General features: G+C 35.1%; 1 protein-coding gene, 2 long non-coding RNA genes and 3 pseudogenes across 4 annotated transcripts; 4 read left to right on the forward strand and 2 right to left on the reverse strand.

The window, feature by feature from the left end:
* Positions 1-2,528: 2,528 nt before the first annotated feature.
* Positions 2,529-3,985, forward strand: LOC125200226 (annotated as a pseudogene).
* LOC125200220 (protein kish-like) lies at positions 3,774-7,343 on the reverse strand. Of its 2 annotated transcripts, XM_048097933.1 has the most exons (6): positions 7,235-7,343; positions 6,389-6,435; positions 6,185-6,291; positions 5,324-5,358; positions 4,365-4,460; positions 3,774-3,844 (listed from the first exon to the last, which is right to left on the reverse strand). In XM_048097933.1, exons 2-5 carry the CDS (start codon positions 6,389-6,391, stop codon positions 4,393-4,395), a joined length of 213 nt encoding a protein of 70 aa, XP_047953890.1. In that variant the 5' UTR covers positions 6,392-6,435; positions 7,235-7,343; the 3' UTR covers positions 3,774-3,844; positions 4,365-4,392. The 2 variants fall into 2 exon arrangements, with proteins under 2 accessions (XP_047953890.1, XP_047953889.1); XM_048097932.1 differs by lacking the exon at positions 3,774-3,844 and having other exon boundaries at positions 4,197-4,460.
* Positions 7,344-8,446: 1,103 nt separating this feature from the next.
* LOC125200224 lies at positions 8,447-11,845 on the reverse strand (annotated as a pseudogene).
* A 6,456-nt stretch (positions 11,846-18,301) lies between these two features.
* Positions 18,302-21,971, forward strand: LOC125200227 (annotated as a pseudogene).
* Positions 21,972-23,249: 1,278 nt separating this feature from the next.
* On the forward strand, positions 23,250-23,599 carry LOC125200222. Its single transcript, XR_007172692.1, has 2 exons — positions 23,250-23,422; positions 23,538-23,599. It is a non-coding gene; the product is annotated as an uncharacterized LOC125200222 (long non-coding RNA).
* A 992-nt stretch (positions 23,600-24,591) lies between these two features.
* LOC125200230 lies at positions 24,592-25,192 on the forward strand. The gene is made up of 3 exons (XR_007172695.1): positions 24,592-24,762; positions 24,863-24,931; positions 25,074-25,192. It is a non-coding gene; the product is annotated as an uncharacterized LOC125200230 (long non-coding RNA).
* The last annotated feature ends 285 nt before the right edge of the window (positions 25,193-25,477 follow it).

Genomic DNA, 25,477 nt, shown 5'->3' on the forward strand with positions numbered 1-25,477 from the left:
AACTAGGCAATTGTTCCAAAAATAAGGAAAGCAAAAAAAATAACAAAATATGGAAATAAGTAAATCCTAAAGCTAGCATGTCGTGAAGTCCTTGAACTTCATGGGCCGGGCGCATTCCTTCGGGTCGATCCTTCCTCGCTTGAACCGGGCTTAACCTTTCTTTGCGTCTCCCTCTTCTTGGCTGATCACTCTCGTCGTCCCAGGTTATGGGCACGTCTGGGCTTTGGTAATTGGTTGGATCCCTATCACATTCCTCGCGACTAAAACAAAATCATGGCCGACGGTGTCGAGGCTGATTGCGATCTACTTCAGCTAAGCCGGCTTGAACTTGGATATCCCCAACATAAAGGAATTGGTAGCAATTGCTGGAGAAGTTGGAAATCTTAAGTCTATGGATAAACTAGCTAGAGTCCCATCGGAGTTATGATAATATGAATAGGAATATCTTCTTCAGAAGCTTGAATTCTTGGAACTCAAATGGTGTCATTTAGTACCCTGGATAACAGAGAGCTCACATATTCCACATCTTGAGAAACTTAGTCTTTATGCAATGAAGATCTCTTGTGAAATTAGCGAAATAATATAGGCTTCTTTCCTCTCTCTCCTCCATTAGCCTCCCTCTGTTTCCTTCGGCGTCCTCGTTTCTGGAGTGGCAGCTAGTACTAATGACCTTGTGGCTACATTGCCTTTTTAATTTGAATATCACTTTTATGGCCTAGAATCTGTAGTAGGATGATTGACAGTGAAAAAGCTAACTGTGTTAAGAGGACGATACATAATGTATAATTTGAAACTCTATTCAAACTAGGGGTGGTTATTCGGTCGGTTAACCGACCCCAAAATTTTATTAAAAAACTAATCGGAACCGACCCGATCTCAAGTTCAGTTACTTAATTAACCGACTCGGTTAGAACCGATCGGTTATCGGTTATAACCGATGGCCGAATTGAAATGAAAATTATTTATGTTTTTTACTTTTCCTCTAATTTTTTTATTTTTTTATTATTATTATATTTCTATTTGCAAGTAATACATAAATTGTTTATGCACTTTAAAATACTTAACTTTTAATAATATAAAATATAAAAACTTTTTCCAAGTCCTATTTTTAAAATAGTAGTAATGTTTTACCACTTTATTGAATCTGAGAGATCTTATTTATAAAATACTAATATCTAGAAACTTTATAAGCTTTGAGATATTATAAGTATAACTAATAGTAACACAAATTAAAATAGACTTTTTGACATTACAATATGAGACTTTGACAAAATTTGAAAGTAAATTACAATTACTTCTATTATTAATTAAAATATAATTGAAATTAAAATATTTTTGGTTTTAACTTTTAACTTTTCATCTACTTTTTTTATTATTATTATTATTATTATTATTATTATTATTATTATTATTATTATTATTATTATACTCCTATTTACAAGTAATACATAAATTGTTTAGGCGCTTTAAAAGACTTAAAATTTGCATGATCTATAATTTAAAAAAATTCTCCAATAATAAGTGAAGGGATATTCTTTTTTTAAATAAAACTAATGCTTAAGCACTTTATTGACTTTGAGATATATACATTTATAAGTATAATACTATCATGGATAGTGACACAAATTAAAATGAACTTTTTTGACATTTCAATCGAGACTTTGACAAAATTTAGATACTCCCTCCATCCGGATAATTGCCCAGTTTTCCATTTCGGTTCGTCCACATAATTTGTCACTTCATACCATTTTGGTAGTGGACCTCATATTCCACGACTCATTCCTACTCACGTTTTATTATAAAACTAATATATAAAGGTAGGGCTCACATTCCACTTACTTTTTCAACCCACTTTTCATTACAATTCTAAAACCCGTGCCGGTCAAAGTGACCCGAATTATCCGGGACGGAGGGAGTATAAATTACAATTTCTTCCATTGTGACAAAGTTTGAAAGTAAATTATAATTTCTTTTAGTGTTAAATAAACATATAATTGAAATTAAAATTGAATTTAATTCGGTTATCAGTTATAATCGACGATTATCGGGTTATAACCGATAACCAATTTGGAGCAAAACGTAAAACCGGTACCGAACCGATAACCGACGGTTTCGGTTCAGTTCTCGTTAATTGAATAACCGAAAACCGTTTACCCACCCCTAATTAAAACATTTTGTATGATTTACGTTTAACTTAAAACATTTTGTACTCAATTGAAACATTGATGAAATTTTTGGTATGTATGGTGTAATTTCCCGATTATTATGGTTATCAAGTTCTCACAAAGATCTCATTTGAACCTATGCTCATGTAAATTGATACTAACCATATCATTTGAACCTACGGTTATATATATTGATACATATTAACCATTGTATTGATCATATGGTATGAGGATAATTAATCTCATTATGTCAAAAAAGTACTCATAAATACAATAATTTAATTACATAAAGAGTGGAAAAATGAAAGAAAGAGTAACTACCATGAGTAGCAAGCTCCATCCATTTCCCTGGATTATGGGATGTCCAATCAACATTCCACCACAAGAAATAGAATAATTAGGTGGGTATAAAAGCATGTGTGTGGTTTGGGAACCAGGAATTTCTTTACATAATTTGAATCAGATTCCCATTTAATGCCTAAATTCCCAGCTCTTGATAGAATAGGCCTTGCCTTAATTAATTAATCCATGGCATCATCATTCACAGGAACTCAGGATAAATGCAAGGCCTGCGACAAGACTGTTTATTTCGTCGATCTCTTGTCTGCTGATGGCGCCAACTACCACAAAGCCTGCTTCAAATGCAGCCACTGCAAGGGCACCCTTGTTGTATGTATTTATATTGTAGGAGTACTCCATATATACATATCTCTCTCTATGATTCTTGATACAATTGTATCTCTCACAGATGAGCAACTACTCATCCATGGATGGCGTACTCTACTGCAAGACTCATTTTGAACAGCTTTTCAAGGAGTCTGGAAATTTCAGCAAGAATTTTCAAACTGGTCTGAAATCTCAATGTACCTTTTATACTTCTACTATTGCATCTTCTCCATAATTTGCTGATGATTCATTTATTCATTCACGCAGCAGGAAAAGGAGATAGGGAAAACTCACTTGTAAGATTTTATATGTAGTATATCTCTATCATTTCAAAACTATCTTAAAATTAGAATTTCAGAACTTATCATTAGTTGGTAGCAGAAAGCATATATGCTCCAGCCAACTAATATGGTTTGTATCACCAACTAAAATGTTTAGTGCTTCCAACTGATAAGTTTTCAAGTTCTAATTTTAAGATAGTTCTCAACTGAACCACTCCCAGTATAGATATATGTAATTGTGAATGAAGATGTGTGCAAAAATGTTGATATTATTGTTGATGACAGACAAGGGCACCCAGCAAGATGTCTGCCATGTTCTCTGGTACCCAAGACAAATGTGCTGCCTGCACCAAGACTGTCTACCCACTTGACAAGGTACTCAATAACAGACATAGTCATAGATATGTAGGAGTTGTGTTGAAACAAGTTAAATGATGGTAAATGTATGCAGATGACAATGGAGGAACAAATATACCACAAGTCATGCTTCAAGTGTGCCCATGGGGGTTGCCCCTTACCCACTCCAACTACGCAGCCCTAGATGGGGTGCTCTACTGCAAGCACCACTTCCAGCAGCTATTCATGGAGAAGGGAAATTACCAGCATGTCCTCGATTCCACCTCACACAAGAAGACCGCCAGCATGGAGGCCATATCGCCGACGGCCTTACCGAAGATGCCGACGAAGACAAACCTGCAGATGAGGACAATAAACCTGCCGACGAGGACAAACCTGCAGATGATGATGATGATAAACCCGCCATCGAGGACAAACCGGCGGATGACGATAATGCTGACAAGCCAAAGAGGAATCCTAGATGTTTCATTTCCACTGGATATATATATGAGCTATTTTTTTTCTTTTTTCTTCTGAGTTTTGGTTATGGGTTAGCACTAGTCTATATATGTATGACGTATAAATGTTGTTAAGTCTTATGCACGCATGCAGTTGCAGGAGTATACTAGTAGTATATTATAGTGAAATAAGACAAGTTCTACACCTCAATATATATTGTTCAATTGGAATAGCATGCCTGCTAATTAAAAACCAATATATTTGAGACGTTGTCAAGCCAGTCCCACAATTTAAGAGATGTAACACATGCATATAATTTCAATTTAGACGTAATTAGTTTTCAATGTTTGATGATCCAAGAAAGATGATTCAAGATTGAAAGCCAAGTGAAGTGTGCAACTCAGAGAGAGAATGCAGTAAAAGTTTCAACTATGATAAGAAGACTTCAAAATCTAACATTGTCACTGGAGCCTAATGCATCTTCTTCAGAAGAATATGATAGACACGCCCATTGTGAAACATCCAACAGCCACCCAAGGACTCAGTCGCTCCCCTGTTACAGGCATTGGCCACCTCTGAGTTAGAGCTCGTAAGAAAGCAAAAATACGAGAAGCAAAAGCAAACAAGAAATGGAGAATCCTTACAGCATACATCTTGATATATCCAACTAATCACTCAAATACTATAAGATTGGAGTTTCGAAGGAATACATGATCAAACAAGCTCAGATTTGTTTGATCCATCAATGTATGTGGTGGATTAGCCTATATTACTATTATCTATCTAACATATCTCACCTAAAATAAGTACCCCTCAGCAAACAAGCCTCCTAATATAACAAGTAAAAGGTGGAGCCTATGGAGTAAAGGATAAAAGACATAACTTCTTTTATTATTACTTCAACAATTAAAAATGTTACTCTTACATTATATGTAAGTTACATAGGGTCAAATAGCATAAAAGATTGCTACCCAGGAAAATGTAATTATTCCGCTCTGGCATTGTGTTCCACGAATTGTTTACTGTTTAGTGGCCAGAAGTTTAGTTGGTCATGAAAACCTGTTCATTTACATCCTACATGGCTTGCTGAAAGCGTTCTGTACATAATCTATCCTGGCAAATGGATCTAATTTCGACCATGAAATCTAAACGTGTTTAACTAAAAGGAAAACTTTGTTTACTTGCCAGTGTGACAGTTACTAGAAAAGGCAGGAAGAAAAGCTTTTGTAATGAAGAAGGATGATCAGTTTGTAATTCTCCGAAACTGGCAGTTTCGTCCTACAGTCTACAGGTCATGCTTGCTAAAGGTTGCCTATAGAATCATGTGCACGCTCCTAGACATCATTAAATACAAAATGAACCAAAAAAGCCATGTAAAAAACATAGTAATACAAATCACAGTTAAGGAAGTGATACCTATTCTAGCAGCCTTCCAGAATACACCTCGAAACCTGCCAGAGTGAATTTAAATGAGGATCCAAGTATTAGGCTTCTCAATAAAAAGGCTGAATAAGTAACCATGAATTTTATTGTGAAAATTCATATCATAGAAAAGAGACACAGCAGACAAGCAGGTACAAACTTACACAATGGTGATTTTCCTTGCAAAATTTCTTGGGTGTATAATTTTGTGCATGAAACAGGAGTTGAACCAAATTCTAAAACAAGTATTCTTAGACATGCAAGTCAGGAATTAAGATCAGCTCATTGTATCAACATCTTCTGTCTGCTTATGATCATATCTTGGTTATGAAATGTTGGTAATTATAGTAAACAATTGGTTAGCTTTAGGACATTTTGTGGCTCAGAAAAAGCACCGAATCTTGTCTGAATCATCAATTATCAGGATTCTTCAGCACAAGTTCCTGCTTCTTGCAATGAGGAAGATGTAGACTAGTCTCTTGAGAAAAAAGACTGTTGCCCCAAGGTAATCATCAAGTTTCATGTTATCATGAACTTCAGCCAAAATATATATTGTTTTCATGACAAGGCAGAAATGACAACTAGAAAAAGATCTATCACTTGGAGATTTGGCAGGAAGCTTTATCACTTAACCAATTACCTAAGTACAATAAATCAAAATATCTACAACCAAGTTGGTCCATAGCCCATACAGCACACTACCCTACTGTGTTTTCGAAGTTTCCATGTAAAACATCTCAAATTCCAATTTAAAAAATTCAAAGTTCATTTCTTAAAACAAACAATTTACATCCTCACACTAACAAAATATATTAACGGTTTTGAAAAGTAGAATATAGAACCACAAGGTCTTACCCTGTTCTCTGTTCAAGAAGAGCAGGGAACTGTATCTTCACATATGTGCAGGCACATATGCCTAACAAAACAACTGTAAGGAATGAATGGAAATTGAACAGCGCTGACTGAAAATTCATTAACAAGAATATCAGTAAAAATTTACAAGAGAATAAATTCATTGAACAAATCAAGTTACGGTATCCAAAGCCAGAAATGTGTTACCATGTCTTAATCACCTCGTTTTACAGCTGCAAAATCTTCCAGTTAATCTACAAAGACAAGATGCAGTCACTACTTCAAATGTACACTGTTGGCGAACGTTCTCTTACATAAATAAGTCTATGAGATTTACTTTCCCTTTTGTTTAGTTTCTTAAGTTTTGTTTTTAGTTATGTTACGTACATTCACAAATTACTATGCATAATTGGACTCAATTAAAAACGATGCCAATGTTGGAGCACTCCATCATCTGACTTCTGTTGGGATATAGTAACAACTAAGAAGTGAGAACTTCAAATGCTTTGCATCAATATCTGAGTTCAACTAACCCCTTAGCACAAAATGGGAGAGAATATCATTTTCAAGTACTTTCTTCGTCAAAAATAGCTCATACATCACCTTACCCTCATAGTTTCGGAAAAACTAAAGAATCTGTTTCAAAATTGAAATTCGCACAATATGAAAAAGGATTAATAGTGCAAACACAAGCATGAGTTTAAGATTGCATTTCGGTCAGGGATTCAGAGTCAAAAGAGGCGTACGTTGGATACATACACCTCCAATATAAAAAAAAATAATAACACGGAAACGAGATAGCAAAATTCCAAATTGTGGACGATAAACACATCGGTGCAGCAGCGAAAGGCAGTAAATGAACTCATAAAGCAAAGTGATCTAAGGTTTTAAGACAGTGCAGATCAAAACCTAACTATTAAAATGCATAATTATCCAGCGATCATCGTTTGCAAATACACGGGAATTTTCACCCGAAAGCATTCTTGAATCTAATGCAATCTAATTGATTTCTAGCGAAGTAATAGAGACCAAAATCAAACTGAGAGGGATTACCAGAATTTGAAGAATTGTTCCAGTTATGAGTGTTATATGACTGAAGATAACTTTTCTTCGTAGCTGAATGTAGAAACCCCCACACAGATCAAGTTTTGCCACGGAAAAGTTCTGTACCAATTTAAGAATCTACTCAAAATTTACTTGACTTTCAATTTTTCTCTAATTTTGCTAACAATGACGATTTTTTTAATTAACGAGGTCATGTTCAAAATTGATTCTAGTTAAATCGTGTTCAATTTCAATTGAAAACGACGAATCCACCTCGGATTTTCATGTGGTCATAAATCATAATCCAATCATAATCCACCGACTGAATGTTCATTGATTATCAGATTTTAGTAAAATAGGTAAGATTTTAGTACTTTGTAGGTTATTATTCCTTTATTATAAGATAAGTTTCTTCATACAAAAATACAATTGACTCCACGTAACAATGTAACATGATCTTTAAAACATTTTTAAAAACATTTCAGTTTTTCAATATATTACTCTAGTAGTATCTGAAATTTTTACTTGTTCCAAATTTGAATTTAAATCATAATCTGATACTCACGTACCACGAATATATTGTAGTATGTATGTAATATATTGGATACACTTAATAAATCATTTACATAATATGTTGTATATATACACATTTCTGTTTTTAAAAATTTTAGAGTACGACAAATAATTTCATTTTTATAGGCTAAATTTATAAAATTATGTCCAATTCAAAAAAAAAATTATGAAAATAGATTCTACCTGAGAAGAGAGAGTTTATAGACCCAAAGTGATAGATCACGAGTTTTCTTTGTATAAAATCTAACATCTCACTGCATTAATAAATTATTTTAAGTGATAATATAATCATCTAATTAGTTAATTAAGTGCTAGCCGAATTATTATCACGAGTCTTCAAACTAAACATTTGAGTGAGTTAGATTATTTTGTTAATCAAATCAACAGAGGGAGCTAAATGTGAATTTCAGTAAGATAATGGATTTATTATTGATCTATATAATTTACGGGTGGGAGAGGGTGGTTTTAAAAGATATTTTTGTAAGAGAAATAGTAGTTCTGGTAGAGATTTAGCTCTAGGATACATTTATATATTTGGAGAAGGGTATAATGCAAATAAGCCATCCCACAGGCCACAGATTCCATGTTTTGATGGAACGAGAGCAAAATTTATTTAAAGATAAGTACTTTAATAGTAGTCTTAAAAGATGTAGATGCCTCTTCTCACCATTGCCACACCCGCCTGCATATATATATATATGATATATCAACATCATGGTGGCAGAACAACTTGCTGGCATAACACGACGTCGGATATCGTCTTTCCATGCCTGTCGATCCTTCTCGAACAGTTCACTCCTCCATCCAGGATGTTGCGGACAACAACGTTCAACGAGTGAATCCCTCTGGCCTCGTAGATCTCGACCTTAACGTGCTGTTCAACCCACTTGTCTCTTCTTTCTAAGTCATCTTGACCAGGGAAGGATGATGGATTTAAGAGGGTGACACAACTTCCTTCACCCACTCTGGAGTCACAATCATCTTAAGCCTCTCGATATCCGGGGGATAATGTGGGATCAGGGAGAAGTTGAGGTCGTTGCCTTTGTCCCCGATTCTGCTGTGAGCTATGGCATAGAGGGGGATCTTTTGGCCAGCTGGAGCAGCACAGACCTGGCTACTTGTGATTTTTGAATCTTTGCTCGAATCGTGTGTACTTTCATGCACAGCCAGTTTCTTCTCTGCAACGGCACGCCTAGGATTGTGATCAGTTGAGATAGCTAGGTTGTTTTGGGCTGCAAAAATTTGCCAATGAACGTTTTCACGTCCCACCTGTATATTGACCAAACCCTATGGTTATGTGCCCATTTTTTATCGTGTTATTCATTTAAAGAAACACCATAAAATAAATTCCCCAATAACTTGACAAACGTTGATTACAAATAAAACAAATGTAGCATATGAGTGTATTACAGTCTGCCAAAGAAGCGCATGCAAAAGCACAAGAACGCATATACAGGTATGCATATGGAGAGAGGAGAGAGAGGTACCAATTCTTTTTCCAGTAAATTCTCTTTCTTGCTTCCAGTACTGCATCAAGTGAAAACAAAGTTAAGAAAACCACAAACACTAAACTATACGCATGTATGTGTGCGTGTGCATGCGCTTGTGAGTGTGTGTACACAAAACATCTTAATTTTCGTAAAATAGATCATAATATACACAACAGCTAAATTATATCATTTATAGCAAGTCGAGAGCTCCAAGGCTCGAGCTTTTTCTATTGAGTTGGGAGAGGGGTATTAGGATGAAAAACTACCATTACGAACCCAATTTTAAGGTGAAGCTATCAGTCTTTAACCAATATAAACTGAAAACAGTAAAAGAACCTGATGGAAACTTCAGAAAGTGTAAACAGAGGAAATACCTGATGCCACCACCTCCAGCAGGGCCATTGGTGTACAAAGCTATGAATTCCTTGGTGAACTGGAGTGCATGCTCCTCTTTCTCAAACAAGCCATCCATTCGTAATCTAATATCTTCACTAGGCTTTGACAATATATCTCCAGTGTAGGTTGCTTTAAGGCTATCCTGACCAATAATGTAGGAAACGATATTGATGCTAGTACCAGGATATAATTCTTCCATCCATGCCCTTACCTGATGCAAGAGAACTACAGTAAGCTACGGTGACACTTGTGTCATCAGATGCTACTGATAATAAATTAGAAAGGAAATTTCATTGCATTCTCAACATTACCAGGAAAAAAGAGATCGAGATTATGTGATTAGCAAAAAACTCAAAACATATGATAAGTTTTCAGAATTGTGTGTCACAGTACCAGAAACTCAGCAGCTTTAGCTCGTTGCACGCATCCATAACCACCATAAGATATTTCTCCCCAGCCTTTCCATCCAATGTCCTGTGAACAAGAAGAACAAGCATTGAACCTAAACTGTCACTGAACAAAGGGATGGTCACCAGGAAAAAACACATAAAAATGCAAAATGTATCTTATGCATGACGGTTTTTTATTCCCCAGCTATCCTTTCCATTAATTTTAGTGGTAAGAAGCAGGAAGATACCTTTGATCTTAGCAGCAATAATTTTTCAGGTTGATATCCAGTAGAAGGCTTGGCTCCAGAGCAGAGAACCTTGCTGTCTGACAATGATTGAAATGTAACATCTTGAAGATCTACTATCTGTTGGCGAGGGTGTCTTAATCATTTGATGTTGAATTTACCCTTTTCCAGGTATCAAAGAAAATGTAGCAAAAATTTAATAAACCAACTAACCACGTCAGGGGTTATGTATGAACTAGGATCGCCAATTTCGTACAGAAGTTGTTGGGCACAAGTGCTCCAGCTGAGAACACCTTTAGTACCTTCTGCCTTAGCTACACTTACTGTACCATCAGAAGTAATTTCTGCAAATGGAAGAGATATTTGAAGGAGATCTTGAAAAGACATGTCCCGATGTTTATCACCTACAAATGTTATACCAAAGTTATGCCTACAATTGATATAGAAAGGTAACACAAATCAGTTATAATTGCACAGGTTTTAAACTATACGAAACAGAAGTAGATTATTACCTGGATGCATGTAATACCCCCGTTAGCTGACAACCACATTCCAGAAGGTGACCTGCCAGAGTACCTTGTGCAAGAAGCCCAAATTCATCCCAGTTCCATCCTAATTCAAACATCTGTATACCAGAAGCTATTCGTCATGAGGTGGCAAGACAAAGTACTTGGAGTTTAGGGGGAAAGGGTTGATATAGAGGAACAGAACACATTTCACCCGACAGAGAGAAAACATGAGGTGAAAAGGGGTAATACATGATTAAAATCTGAATAGATACTTAACAAGTAATTTTGTAAGAGGGAAATATGAATTTATACCATTGGACCTAAGAATAAAGAAGCATCGGCAACCCGTGAAGTTATTAGAACATCTGGTGTGTACCTCTCCAAACATTCCACAATTGGGGCTGCTCCCATATAAACACTGACATCCTGCACATATCAACGCCAGTTCAAGATTAGAGATGAAAAAGGAGCCCTAAGACAGGTCTTGATTACTCCAAGCAAAAATGCTCATCTTCACATCAACCAGAACAATCTTACAGGTTCCAAATTTTGTTTGGAGAAAGTTATAAACTCATTACATCTATGAGTTGTTATTAATATTTCAGGGGAACTCCTGAAATTAAATCATTCTATAATAGGAGTGTAAGTCAAGGATTTCTGAATCTTACATCATCAACAAGCTTCGATCGATTGTCCACTCCTGAGAATATCCCGAAGGAAATGTTAACCATAAAGCATTTACTGATATTCAAGGATCCAGTTAAATTCTCATGAGAATCATTACCTATTTCTAAAACAGATGATTGATAAGCGATGCCAACTTTCACGCTAATCCCCAGCTCACTTGCAACTCGTAAAACCTCTTCTTGAGCACCATATGGAGACTCTGCTCACGAGTATAAACACAAATAATATTGTGTTAGCCAAGACAGGTATGTATGGCAGAGTAAATAACTTCAATAAGAAGTGAATGATAAACTGCTCAATACTCACTAGCACCCATATTGGTAATAATGCGAACACCCTCTCCACAGCTAGAGGTAAAAGCATCTGCATCCACTCCGAAACTGCGCAATTGTTGACAACTTTCAGCATATACGCTGTATAATTTTTTAAATACATTGAATAATTACATCACAAACTCGGTGGATGCATGAACTTCACCAGAACATTTATTAGCCGAAAACACAAAGACGTCATCAACTAATTATAAAACTAGTCGTTTCGATTACACGGGCAGTAGAATTCTTCTACTATCATGCATTCCTATTTGTATATTTGTTCTAAACCATTTTCCATACACTCATCATAGAAAGAAAACCACATAAACAACAGTCAGAAGATTCAGAAACACGATCTAAAAAAACTGGAAGCAACACCATCCGCTATCGATAAAAACAAAAGTAAACAAGTAAACTACAGTAACATTGACCAGCAAAAATGAAGAAATAGCCACAATTCAGTTGTAAAACTAGACATACTGCGAGGATCGTAGCCCGGGCCACCGGATTTTACATCTCTGCACCGGTCGGCAAGCGTGCGTTCCGCCAAGCATTCGAGTACCAGATAGTCCAATTCATCCACTCTCTGAAGCAATTTCAGCGCTGCAGCGGGCCGGTCGCCGGAGAAACCAGCTCCGCAGCCTATCACTACCTTCTCCTTACGCCTCGCCGGGTTCCGCCTCTGCAGTTGAAGCAATTATCGGATTAAAAGAATAAATCGGTAACATTTTACCTATTACGTTTACGATTTGATGATCATAGAGTTGAACTAACCAATTTGACTACGCAGTCGTGAGACTCCCGCGTTTCGCTTCCGAATTCCGCCATTTGAAGTTGAAGGTGCGCTGGTGGTATGATGGTGAATGCTGAACTTATAGAAGCGAGGAAGGATGCCAACTCAGCTCATCCATATTTAATGATGCCAACACTAGCAATCATTACGAACTAATCACATTACTAATTAGGAGTATTTTTTTTAATATTTCATCTTTCTTAATTTGATTCTCAATATGCATGTCGAAGTTTCTTCACGCTTTAATAAATAATAGTAATATATCTATTTTAAATAAATAATACTAGTATTATATCAATGGATAATATGATTTTTAATATAAAATTAATGAAGTGATACTATAAAGAAAAAATAGTTAGAATAATTATTAATAGAAAATGAGACTCACAATTGAGAACTATTTTATAAATACAGATTAACTTTAAATGAAAAAATAAGAATGTTTTTAGACGGAGATATTAATATCCATTACATATTTTATAGGAGTACATTTAAATATCGATATACATATTGAATAAAGAAAATAAAGCATATTGTCTTTCCCTTTTTGTTTTAGTTAAACCTTTTGTCCTGCAGTTGGTTACATATTGTCATTTTGTAGAAATATACGTATATATAATGTGCAGTTTGTTACATATTGTCGTTTTATACGCACTGTGCAGTAATGACCATAGGTAGATTCTACTTTTATTACATAATCATTATCTGTAATATCCTCTAAGTCATATTTTTTCTTTATGTTCTTTTATTTTTACTTTACAAGAATATTAGCAATGAAAATAATGTTCTATTCTGGGTTTTCATAACCTGCTACGGGAATAAATTTAAGTCCGATGTGTAAATGCCGTGGACGAGAAAATCAACTATTGAAAATTGAAATCCACTTAAAATAATTCTCCATTTTATATTAGTTTGTCGAGTAAGGGCCAAATGAGTACTCCACTGGATATTATGAATTTAGCCTTAGACATTACATTTTGAACTATTACATCCCACGCATTTAAAATCGAGCTGGAATTAGTCCAAAATGGATGACATCGTGAAACATAAACAGTCAACAAATGTTTACTCGATTTTGACTCAAATAATCATTTTGGTGATAATTTTTTAATTATTTCAAAAATAATACTCCCTCCTCTCACGAAAATTTGTCCCAGCTTTTCCATTTCCGTCCGTCCCCAATAATTTGTCTCATTTCACTTTTATCATTTTTGGTAGTGATCCTATATTCCACTAACACATTCTTACTCGTATTTTAGTATAAAACTAATATATAAAGGTAGGACCCACATTCCACAAACTTTTTTAACCCATTTTCCATTACCTTTCTTAAACACCGGTCCGGTCAAACCGGGTGAATTTTAAGTGGACGAGGGAGTAATTATTATTCTTAATAAAATAACTTTAATAGAAGACTCATTCCTTCAAGGAATGTGTTTCCCACTTTTATTTCATTCAATCTCTTCCTCTTTTAATCGTGAAAAACAAAAATCGTAGTTCTCGGTGACGATCAACTTCGGCGCCTATGGAGCGTTCAACCTACAACAAAAGGTTCGAGTCCGGCAGAGTGGCGGCCGACGTGGCCTTCGATTTCGATACGAGTCTTGCAATTGCAAGAAACTTGCTTCACTCGAATCATCAAAAGCCATGCCAAACCTATAAGTGAGAAGCTCTACTTTGTTTGTGAGATAAAAGAGTGCATTTTTTCAAGTGGTACGAATAAATCGAGCCAATTATATTGAAGAAGATGACAATATGGATTCATCGCCTACGCCGTGCACCGTTGTTGTGGCTCGTGCGCCATCGTCCATAACTAGGACTTGTCGGCTTGTTGTGGCTCGTTCGCCTTTGGGAAGAATTAGGGTTTTGTCCAAGTGAGGGGGCGAGTGTGATAGACGTTTCTGTTTTTTTTTTTCCGAAATATTAAGTCGTGGATTGTATTGTTTTGCTTTGCATTTTTTGTTTTAATTAAGTTTTATATATTTTAATCTCACCATTTTGCTACTAAAAATTAAGGAGATAATTTGGACGCTAATAATTGCACTTAACAATTTAATTTGGACAAAACCAACTATAAAGATGTTGAACGTCTATTTTTACTGTCCGTCCATGTTGGACCGAGACTGGTCCGATCTTAATTTAAATATGTGAGATGCAATAATTCAAACATAATCTCTAAAACCAAAATCATAAAATCCTCATATATTTTTTAAAGGTCCATAAGGTAGCTTCTTGATAGACCATAGACGGCATATCCATAACCTAAAAATAGAGGAAATTGAATTAAATATTTAAAAATGAAATATAAATTAATATGTTTTTTTAATAATATAGTAATAAATAATATTACACCATAGATATGCAATGAGAATAAAATATTTATACAGTAACATATTTGAACTACAAATATGATAATCGAAAAATGAGATTTGCACATTTACTAAAAATGTAAAATATCATTAAAGAACTTTTTTTTTTCCCTAAATTCTAAAAGATGAACTAATCAAATATAAAATGGAATTAAATATTTAAAAATCAAGTGTAAGTTAATAAATAATTTTTTAATAATAAAATAAATAGAGGAAATGGAATTAAATATTTAAAAATTAAATATAAGTTAATATAATTTTTTAATGATAAATAAAATAAATAGAGAAAAAGTAAGTCATTTTAGGTGGGATGTCGAAACATTATATGAATCACTACTATTGTAAATAGTTAGGATTTTTAAAATAAACAAAACATGCTCCTTCTCGCAAGATAGTTGAGTCATTTATTGTTTTAGACAAAAACTTCCAACGTCAATTCTGTATATGCTGATACTTAGTAGCCCATGAATAGTTAAGACTTAAGAGAAGAGATAAATTAGTGGGACCCATGTATAGAAAAGAATTAATTAGTGAAACTTATGAATAGTTAAAAAAGATGGTTAAAAGACGCATGGTTGCAAATTTGCCTCCAAAATAAGAGATAATAAACCATATGATAGTACGTAATTACTAGTACTCCTATAGAAAAGAGATACTCCTAATTATTCTCTTCGTCGCGAATAATAGTGCCCCATTTTTTTTATTTTAGACTCAGCTTCAAATATTACTAGGTTCCCACATCCCACTAACTAATTCCACTAATATTTCATTTAAAATTAATTAATATATACAAACGCACCCATATTTCACGATCTTTTTTCCATCAACTTTTCTTTAACAATTTTTTTAAAATATGAACCTATGAATTATGGAGCAGTATGAAAATAAAACGTTAAAATAGAAAAAGTTTTTTCAGGTGAAGTAATTTTAAATAATCTGATGCAAGAAATTCCTCGGACACCCTCGGTTGCATTTCCTGGGCTTTCAATTCTCTTTCAACTTCACTTTCTTAGGAAAATCTTTGTAGCATATTCTTCCCTCTCAATCGCGAGACATCACTGTTTCTTTAACCTCGCCCAAATTTTGCTTCTGAAACAATTTGTGTAGGATCACTCGATCTATATCTCAAGATTTTCAAGGTTGTGTAATTGGATACTAATAGACGCTCAGGATCGCTCAATTCGCCATTGTTGTAAAGTTTAATACAGTTTTTAGCAGCTATTTTTGATGAGTTCGCGAGCGAGATACCCACCGCCAGGAATGGGCGGCGGCAGAGGCGGAGGGGCGGAATGAACCCGAATGCCGGACCAAACCCTAGTTTTCAGCCACGAAACCCTATGCACCAGTATGTGCAAAGAGGTCCAGCGCCTAATAATCAGAATCAGCAAATGTATCAGAATCATCAGCAGCAGCAATGGCTGCGAAGAAATCAGTTGCCTCCATCCGATTCCGCTGTAGACGAGGTTGAAAAGACCGTGCAGTCAGAAGCCATTCATTCTAGGTGATTGTCATTAATTTGCACATTTAATTTACACATTTTGCCCTATGTTTCGTATTGGTTAAAATCTCCCTGTTCCTATCGTCTTATCTCTTTTTTCTCTTCTTGCTTTTGGTGGTGCATACTGAAATATATCTTCGGTTACAGTGAATTTGTCTTTTATATCTCTTTACTGCTACATTTTTAACCGAATAAGTGATTGTAATTTTTTGCCTGTCATTTTTCTCCGGGGGGTGGGGTAATCATTGAAATAACGGGTAAAGGACAGATGATAGTTTGTCATCGAGTTTTTTGAGAATCGAGGTGATACAGTTTTGATAAAAAAACTAATTAGTAAAACCCTGACTTCAGCCTCAGAAATGTCTGTGCTATTTGATTTTGCAAGATTTTGGATATATGATTCATCTGTAACTTATCTTTCTTTTTTTTTTTCTTTTTCTTGCGGACATAAACAGGTAGTCACTGTGTTTTGTGGAACGAAGTGCTCTAAGAGTGTCATTTAAAGTTAGAATTGCTAGGTCAAGATTTAGAAAGTATGCAGTTTTTAAATAGAATGGTCTAGCTATAATTTTAAGGACATGGGGGATAATCTTGTTTTTTTTAACCCTGCAATGGGGTTTTGGGGAAGTTTTTTTTGCTTTTTTTTATGCTTACGTTTCTTTTTTTGCTGAGTTTTGAGCAGTCTTCCTTTCCATTTTATCTCCACTGTATTTAAATAACATTATTCTTGCATAATTGGCACTTAAGTATTTATCTTGACCAGTTCACAAGTTTGGGAAGGAAGTTTAAAGTTACCACCACGGGAAAACGTTACAGAACCAGGTAACATTCCATTGTCCGATTTTTGGATTGTTGAACTGTCAAACTTAAAGTGGATATTGTTTTCCCCAGTTAAAATCTCTGGTCTTTTCTGTGGTTAATGCAATTTTTGGACTATATTGTAAAAAAAATATATTTGCGCAGAATTTTTCTGATATGTTGTAATAAAAAGGTCTTATTGAGCATAAAACAAATTTTGATGCAATTTAACTAAATTTTTTGACAGGGTTATAGTAAACAATTAAATCATAACTATGTGTAGGATTTTATCAAACATACCTTGGGGAATGCCTTTTTATTTTTTGTTTGGTTTTTTATTCAAGCTGTATTTTCTGCATTGTTGATTTCCAATAAATGCTTAGAAACTAAATCTTCCCCAGGGGTGCATGTGTGTTTAACCTTGCTAGCTTAATTGCTCTAGCAATCATGATATACGCAAGAACTCAAAGGGAAGGGTCTTGTTTAGGTGACTGATTCAGAGCATGATATTCTTTAAAAGTTAGAAAAGATGAGGCATTTTTTCTTATCCTGAATTATTTTTTTTTGCATTGTTACTTGTAGCAAAAAGATAATAATTAATTTCCTTTATCTTCACTAGGGAAAAACCCCCCTTCCTTCTCTACTAGAAAAGTGAGAACTTCTACTAGGAAAGCAAGAAACTTCCAACCATTTTTGATGTTTTTCTTGATATGTGAGTTGATAATTAATGTTAATAAAGATTTGAAGAACTCAATCAATGAAGAGTCTGTTAAAGATCTTAGGGGTGTTTGTTGGTGAATAAGTGAGCACTTGAGGATTGACGTTTCAACCGCTTTTTTCATGTTATTTGATGTCTGAACCTAAACCCAAATTTATACCGGGCACTGCCACAATTAGACTCATTTAATTTGTCTTTATTTTAGAACGACTTGGTTTTTCTTTTTGCACTTCCATTAAATTCTTATTGGACATTAAATTCTTGAAAGGTTGATATTTGTTTGCCATTTTATGCAATATGGCTGTTTGTAATCTTAAGCCATGTCTGGAGTGACTGTTGGCCTGACTTCTATCTGTATTTTGTCTTTTAGGATGTTACAGCTACCAAAGGAAATGAATTTGAAGACTACTTTTTAAAGCGCGAACTGCTAATGGGAATATGAGAAGGGTTTGAGAGCCCATCCCGATTCAGGAAGAGAGTATTCCAATTGCTCTCACTGGAAGTGATATTTTGGCTAGGGCAAAAATGGAACTGGAAAAACTGCAGCGTTTGCATTCCTGCCTTGGAGAAGATTGATCAAGATAAAAATGCTATTCAAGGTTTAGTTTACCTATTTGAAGCTTTCTGCAATTGTAGAATCTCTTAATATTCTTTGAGAAATAGGAACTGCTTTCTTAAATTGGCACTTAAGAATGTAACAGTTCATGACAAATGTTGGTATTTATCATTTTGTTAGGAGGCAATTGCATTTTGACAATGTACCATGGTGCTCTGTTGTGTGTAACAAACATGTAGGGGTTTATAAAAGTGTGGGATAGTGAAGATAGTCTTGGTCAACGATAGTAGTTGATAGGATCTCGTTGGTTAATCTAGCTCCTAAGGTAAATGTTCTGCATAAGTTGAAGAACACGATTAGACAAATTCTAGCATTAACATGTTTAGAGTGAGCATTTGTTGTTGTTTTATTTAACTAGTTAATGCCAATATCCGTTGATGTAACTATATAATGCAATTCATAACTTACTATTGAATACCATTGTAGGTTAATTTAGCTAACTTATTGATCTAATCTCATTCCTTATTCAACTAATCTGATCACGGTATCTTATACATGCATTTGCAGTTGTTATTCTTGTCCCAACAAGAGAATTGGCTCTTCAAACTTCACAAGTTTGTAAAGAACTGGGAAAGCACTTCAAATTCAAGTCATGGCTACTACTGGTGGAACTAGCTTAAAAGATGACATAATGCGCCTTTACCAGCCAGTGCATTTACTTGTTGGGACGCCGGAAGAATTCTTGATCTTGCTAACAAGAATGTCTGTGTTCTGAATGAGTGTAGCATGCTTGTAATGGATGAGGTAAGTAAATATATCCTCTCTTTTTGTTATTGGAGTGTAGGATGTGGAAAATATTGGTCCTCTGATATTGCATGACTACTTATTATGACTCGCTTTCTTGTATCACTCCATTCTTATACCTTTATGGAATTGGAAATGGGTCTGTGGTTGGTAGCCCACGCCAAAGGCATTATTGAGCATTTGTGATGTGCTAATCTCAGAATGTCTAGATGAGGCCAGATATGAAAATACTTGAAAAACAGTTAACATCAGAATAAACTGTCCATTAGTGGTGGAAGTACTTTTTATCCGACTTTGCTGGCTGCTAGTATTTGCTTTTAACATAATCATCACTCATCAGAACATCATTTTCTTGTACATTTCTGATTTTTCTGTTTCTCATAACCCATTTAAGCTGTCAGAAAAATGTGACTGATTGCTAAAAAGTTCCCTTGTTCTGTTGATTTCCTTCAGGCTGATAAGCTTCTGTCCCCAGAATTCCAACCTTCTATCGAGCAGTTGATTCGCTTTATGCCCACAAGCCGTCAGATTCTTATGTTCTCAGCTACATTTCCTGTTACAGTAAAAGATTTCAAAGATCGATACCTGAGAAAACCCTATATCATCAACCTTATGGATGAGCTTACCCTAAAGGGTATAACCCAGTTTTATGCTTTTGTTGAAGAAAGACAGAAAGTTCACTGCCTCAACACCCTTTTTTCAAAGGTTAATTAATTAGAGCTGTTCTATTATTGTCTGGGACTCTGGGGATGATTTCACCATATTTGATGATTTTTTTGATATAACTGTTTTCTTTGGCGCAGCTTCAAATAAACCAGTCTATTATTTTCTGCAATTCTGTGAATCGGGTGGAACTTCTTGCCAAGAAAATCACAGAACTTGGCTACTCTTGCTTCTACATTCACGCTAAGATGCTTCAGGATCACCGCAACAGAGTATTTCATGACTTCCGTAATGGTGCCTGCAGGAATCTTGTCTGCACTGGTATACACCATGTTCTAATTGCAACATGGTTACATGTAACAAAAATTGTGATATTTTCTTTTAAGGGCTATCTGAAACTCCGATGTTTTTCTTCTCCCGTACCCCATTTTAAATTTTTCTGTGAGGTCACCAACAGTGTGGAGAAGTTTGTGAGTTATCGGTACTTGGTAGTGCTATATATATTTGTTCTGACTGTATGGAAATTGGAATATGATGATCAATAATTTAGAAAACCACCATAAACTATCTTGTTCTTATTACTTGCATGGTGAATGCCCTTACTCTTATCTGGCTTGGGCATGGTGTGTCTTCCAATCTCTCCCCCTCTCTTTCTCTATGTTGTGTTTGACTGTTTGTACACATATAGATAATTATACACTCATGATTTTTGCTCCCTTGATATTCTTTTACCGATTCTCTTGTTCAGAAACCATATTCTCTCCTCACTCTGAACCGTGATTGTGTTCTTTGGCTGAAATATCATTTTTACTTATTCTATATGACCTTACTTTAGGGTCTGCTAACAAATCTCTTTTGGAACCTTGAGTTTTGTATGCTGCCTTTATATTGTACATTGATAGAACTATAGAAATGGCCTACTTTGGGGTCTGGCATTTGGTCACAATTACATATTATCTTTATGATCATTTATGCTCTAAACTATCTTATTTGGTATTTTATTTTTCCTCTTGTTATTTTGCAGACTTGTTTACGAGAGGGATAGATATCCAGGCAGTCAATGTTGTAATCAACTTTGATTTTCCTAAGAATTCTGAAACATATTTACACAGGGTATGTGTGAGGTTTTTACTTCCATATAAGGTTTCATGTTAGTTTTTGCCTGCTTCCTACTATATTTGTTCATTTTGTGTGAAGGTTGGCCGATCCGGAAGATTTGGACACCTTGGCTTAGCTGTGAATCTCATCACCTATGAGGACCGTTTTAATTTGTATGCACTTCAATCCTTATTTTCTATGTAACTGTTTATATAATTCATTGTTATTAGAGATTAATATGTTTATCAAAATGTACCATCTTTTAGGTATAGGATTGAACAAGAATTAGGAACAGAAATCAAGCAGATCCCACCACAAATTGACCAGGCTGTATACTGTCAGTGATCTGCAGCGTTTGCTATTCGACCCACGATTTGAAGTTTGTAAGGTTGTCAAGTTTTGTAACTCTTATTTCCTGTATTAGATGTTTTCTTCCCGTATCTCATTTTATCGGCCATTTATTAAACAGTCAGATTATTTTTCATGCTCTACTCTCTAACACCTTTTCTGTTGCAGGAAAGTTGCTGCCCTGTGGAAGAGGTGAGATGATTGAAGGTTGAGGTTCAGATGCAACCATGGTCTTGGTAATGAGAAGCTTTATATATGATGCTCAAATTTCCAACATATTGGGCATCTGATACCACTTGAACTTCTAAAGGGATGGTATACCGTACAACCTTCAGGATTATATCTTATTGCTCTAGGTTATGACTCGTCTTATTCTCTATATTAACGTTAGACTATGGCCATCATGTGTTTCTGTATGTTCTGTGCGAAAGAGGGTTTTCTTATCCTAGTTTGTACGATTGATCTTGATTGAAGGAGAAAAAGAGATTGATTCTGTTTTTGTTGCCTCATAACATTTTCGGTAAAGATGTGGTATCCCGGCGGTTGAAGGAGCATTAACGAAAGTTAAGGGATTAGTTAAATAAGGATCGAGATCACACATCACATGAGGTCCCTTCACCATCCAAGAATGAAGAATCCTGTCTTTTTTAGATACTTTATATGTTCAGTTGAATTAGTTTTCGCATTAAATATATGGTTGACATAATTTATCAAAAACTCAAAAGTGGGAAACAAAAAGTTGAGGCTAATGGTTGGACTTGAGCATCTCTTGACTCTTTTGCGTTGCAACACTAGCTCTCTTCTTTTCAGTCTTCTTGTGGAGTTGTGCTTCCTTGTTCTTGGCCTTATCCTGCCTTCTTCATCTCCAACTGATCGTAGCGACGCACCTCAAAGGAGAGGCCCTCCTTGCTCTTCTCCCATAAACCTACTCGACTTGCTCCTTGTCAGCCTGCCTCCACAAACGCTGCAAATATTGGTAGGGGATCCATTATGTGGAGTAAATATTTTTTGCTCTATCCTAATGGATCTTTATGTCCGCTATTAAATATCTCATATTCTTTTTTCGTTCATCCGGCATTAAATATTTCATTCCACTTGTATACTATTTTTAATAAGCGGACATCGCATTCCACTACCTCATACCTCGCGTTTTACTATAAAACTAATATTACACCCGTCCACAAAAAATAGACAAAGTTGTAAACGACACATATTTTAATGCCGAATTAGAAAGAGTTGGGACAAGGGAGAATATGGTGGTAGTGTTGCTGGATTATGCATTCCATATTTATAATGACGTGGAGTTAATATCTTTAACTTTCCATATTCGATCGTTAATTTACTGGACACCAAAACTGTAAAACTTGTCTATCACATTTCACTAATTTTTTTTTGTCCACATTTCTTGTAAAGTTAATAATTTCTGAAAATTGTAGAACTATTAATACACAAAGTGAGGTTATTATATTTCATAAAAGTAACATATCTTAAAAATTGTACGACTATTAATATATAAAGTAAGAAATTAAAATGAACAAGTAATTGAAATATTGTGAAAGTGAAATAGAGGTTTTTACTACAAAAAATTACTCCAAAAGTGAATTGTGTAGAGTAGTACTTAAAAATAGAGATGTGTATTTTATGGGTTCGATAAAACATGACAAAATATGGTGACCGACTATGTACGTGTAAGAAATAAAAAGTATACTCCGTATATAAACAATATTTTGGTGTGAGTATTGCAGCAAATATTCAGATTTTATAGCCTCTTTTCTTATTCTCCATCTCCGCCATTCAATTCATAAGTGTGTCCAGCACTAGCAGCCGCCACTGAAGAGAAATCCCCATACTGTGTCTGTGTAATTCCTTGAAACCGACTTTCGCTGTTCCGACAACATAAGATGGCGTCATCTGCCGTAGCTCCGACGTCCTCATTCCTTGTTGACAAGGTTTGTGTGCTTGAAAAGTAGCATCTTTTGGATTTATTTTCTTCCAATTCATGGGACGTTTAGTTAATCGAGCAAGTTTATATAATTTCCCTCATTTTTGTGTCTGTGTTTGCAGAAAATTTTGGGATTTTCAGCTTCCTGTGCCCAGCCTTCTTCATTTCCATGTTCCCGCAGCTTTCCAAAAAGGGCTTCCACGAAAATAGTTTCTGTAATGACGCCTCAGCAATCTGAGCGCAAACCATCGGCTACAGGGCGGTAATTAATTTAGTTTTTTTTTTATATCATTTTTATAATAGATTTCAGATTAAATGGAGAGGGTTTTGGATTGAAAAAAATAAAATTGTAGGTTAAGACTGGGATGACCATGACTGAGAAGATACTGGCGAGAGCTTCAGAAAAATCCCAATTGGTTCCCGGTGAGAATGCATGGGTCAATGTGGATATTTTGATGACACATGATGTTTGTGGCCCTGGTTCCATTGGGATATTCAAAAAGGAATTGAAAATGCAAAGGTATATATTAAAACTGCATTTTCTTGGTTGAATAATCTTAACAAGAAAAATGTGAAATTTGTTTTTATAGAATTATTATTGGAACATCTTGAGGTCATGTATTACATTCCATGTTTGAGACCTTGTAACTCTTTGATGAATAAAGTGTGCTGGTTGAGGTTGTGTATGCGTCCTCATCTTCTCGGTAGTGACTAGTGAGTCTCTGTGTGGCCATTGATAGAAGCAACTGGGCACCAAAATAAGAATATAACTTAGCAAGTACAAACTGAATCATATTTAAATTTCGGATCATTTATCTCTTGAATTTGTATGTGGATCTTAGTTCACGAAAACTTAAAACACTTTATTTTAGAGCTCTAGGAATGTGAATTTTCGGTGGTACTTCTTGCCTTAATTTCTTGTATTCCATTCTGCCACTTGAAGTTTAGGGTCTTGGTGATAAATGATAGTCCACAATTTTGAAAAAACTTAAGTTATGTTCTTCTACAGATATTTTTGGATGTTTTTTTGAGGTTATTGTGTATGCTGTTCTCAAAACAAAAGGAAAAGTTTGGCGTATATTATCTGGCTGAAAGTATTTTTTGTTGTCTGCTTGTTACACTTTCCTAAACCATTATTGTACATTATGGTGTGCCTATCTCACTTTATTTGTTGCTTGCTATTTGCTATTGTAGGTGTGGGACCGTGAAAAAGTAGTTATCATTCCTGATCATTATATCTTCACAACTGATGAACGAGCAAATCGCAATATAGACATCTTGAGGGATTTCTGTAATGAGCAAAATATTAAGTACTTCTACGATATTAAAGATCTCGGAAATTTCAAGGTATGACTACTTTGCTACTTGCTGGAACTAGTCACTTACTAACTATCCTGTCAAATGTTTTTTGGAGAAAGCAATTGAGTTTGACCAACTGGCATTTTAGGCTAATCCTGATTACAAAGGTGTCTGCCATGTGGCTCTTGCCCAAGAAGGCCATTGCCGACCTGGAGAGGTATACATGTTAAATATAAAAATGTTCTGTATTAGTGACTTAATGCCCATCTGGCCTCCTCTAGTAACCAAGTTCTAGATGAGGCTGTATTTAAAATGATATCAAACCCTCTCATAATTTACGAATTATATTATGCTCCTAGGTCCTACTGGGTACCGACTCTCACACATGTACTGCTGGAGCATTTGGTCAGTTTGCTACTGGAATTGGAAACACCGATGCTGGTTTCGTGTTGGGCACTGGAAAGCTTTTGCTTAAGGTATATTTGATGTTACACGTTTTTAACTTGTTTTCATCATGTTCTCTTTTATCCATGCTGTAATTTCTTCACGAATTCTAGACTTTAATCACTCAATATCCTGTCCAGTCCCATTTCTTTCTTTACACTCTGATCATGAAGATATTCTTTGGTAGTTTTAATAATTAACCACTAACAGTTTTATTTGAATTGGAAGACTAAAATTTGACTATCTAAGACTATAATGATACTCACAATTCTGTTTTTCAATGGGCATGACTGTTTGTGAGATTATCTCTCCATGTCTT

This window comes from Salvia hispanica, unplaced genomic scaffold (assembly GCF_023119035.1).
Source record: "Salvia hispanica cultivar TCC Black 2014 unplaced genomic scaffold, UniMelb_Shisp_WGS_1.0 HiC_scaffold_847, whole genome shotgun sequence".
NCBI classification, from domain to species: domain Eukaryota; kingdom Viridiplantae; phylum Streptophyta; class Magnoliopsida; order Lamiales; family Lamiaceae; genus Salvia; species Salvia hispanica.

Coding starts and splice junctions, on each gene's coding strand:
- LOC125200220 (XM_048097933.1), bottom strand. Junction 5,359..6,184: donor CTTCTTGAACAGAGAACAGG/GTAAGACCTTGT, acceptor TCACTCTGGCAG/GTTTCGAGGTGTATTCTGGA. Junction 4,461..5,323: donor CTGGAAGGCTGCTAGAATAG/GTATCACTTCCT, acceptor TGCCTGTAACAG/GGGAGCGACTGAGTCCTTGG.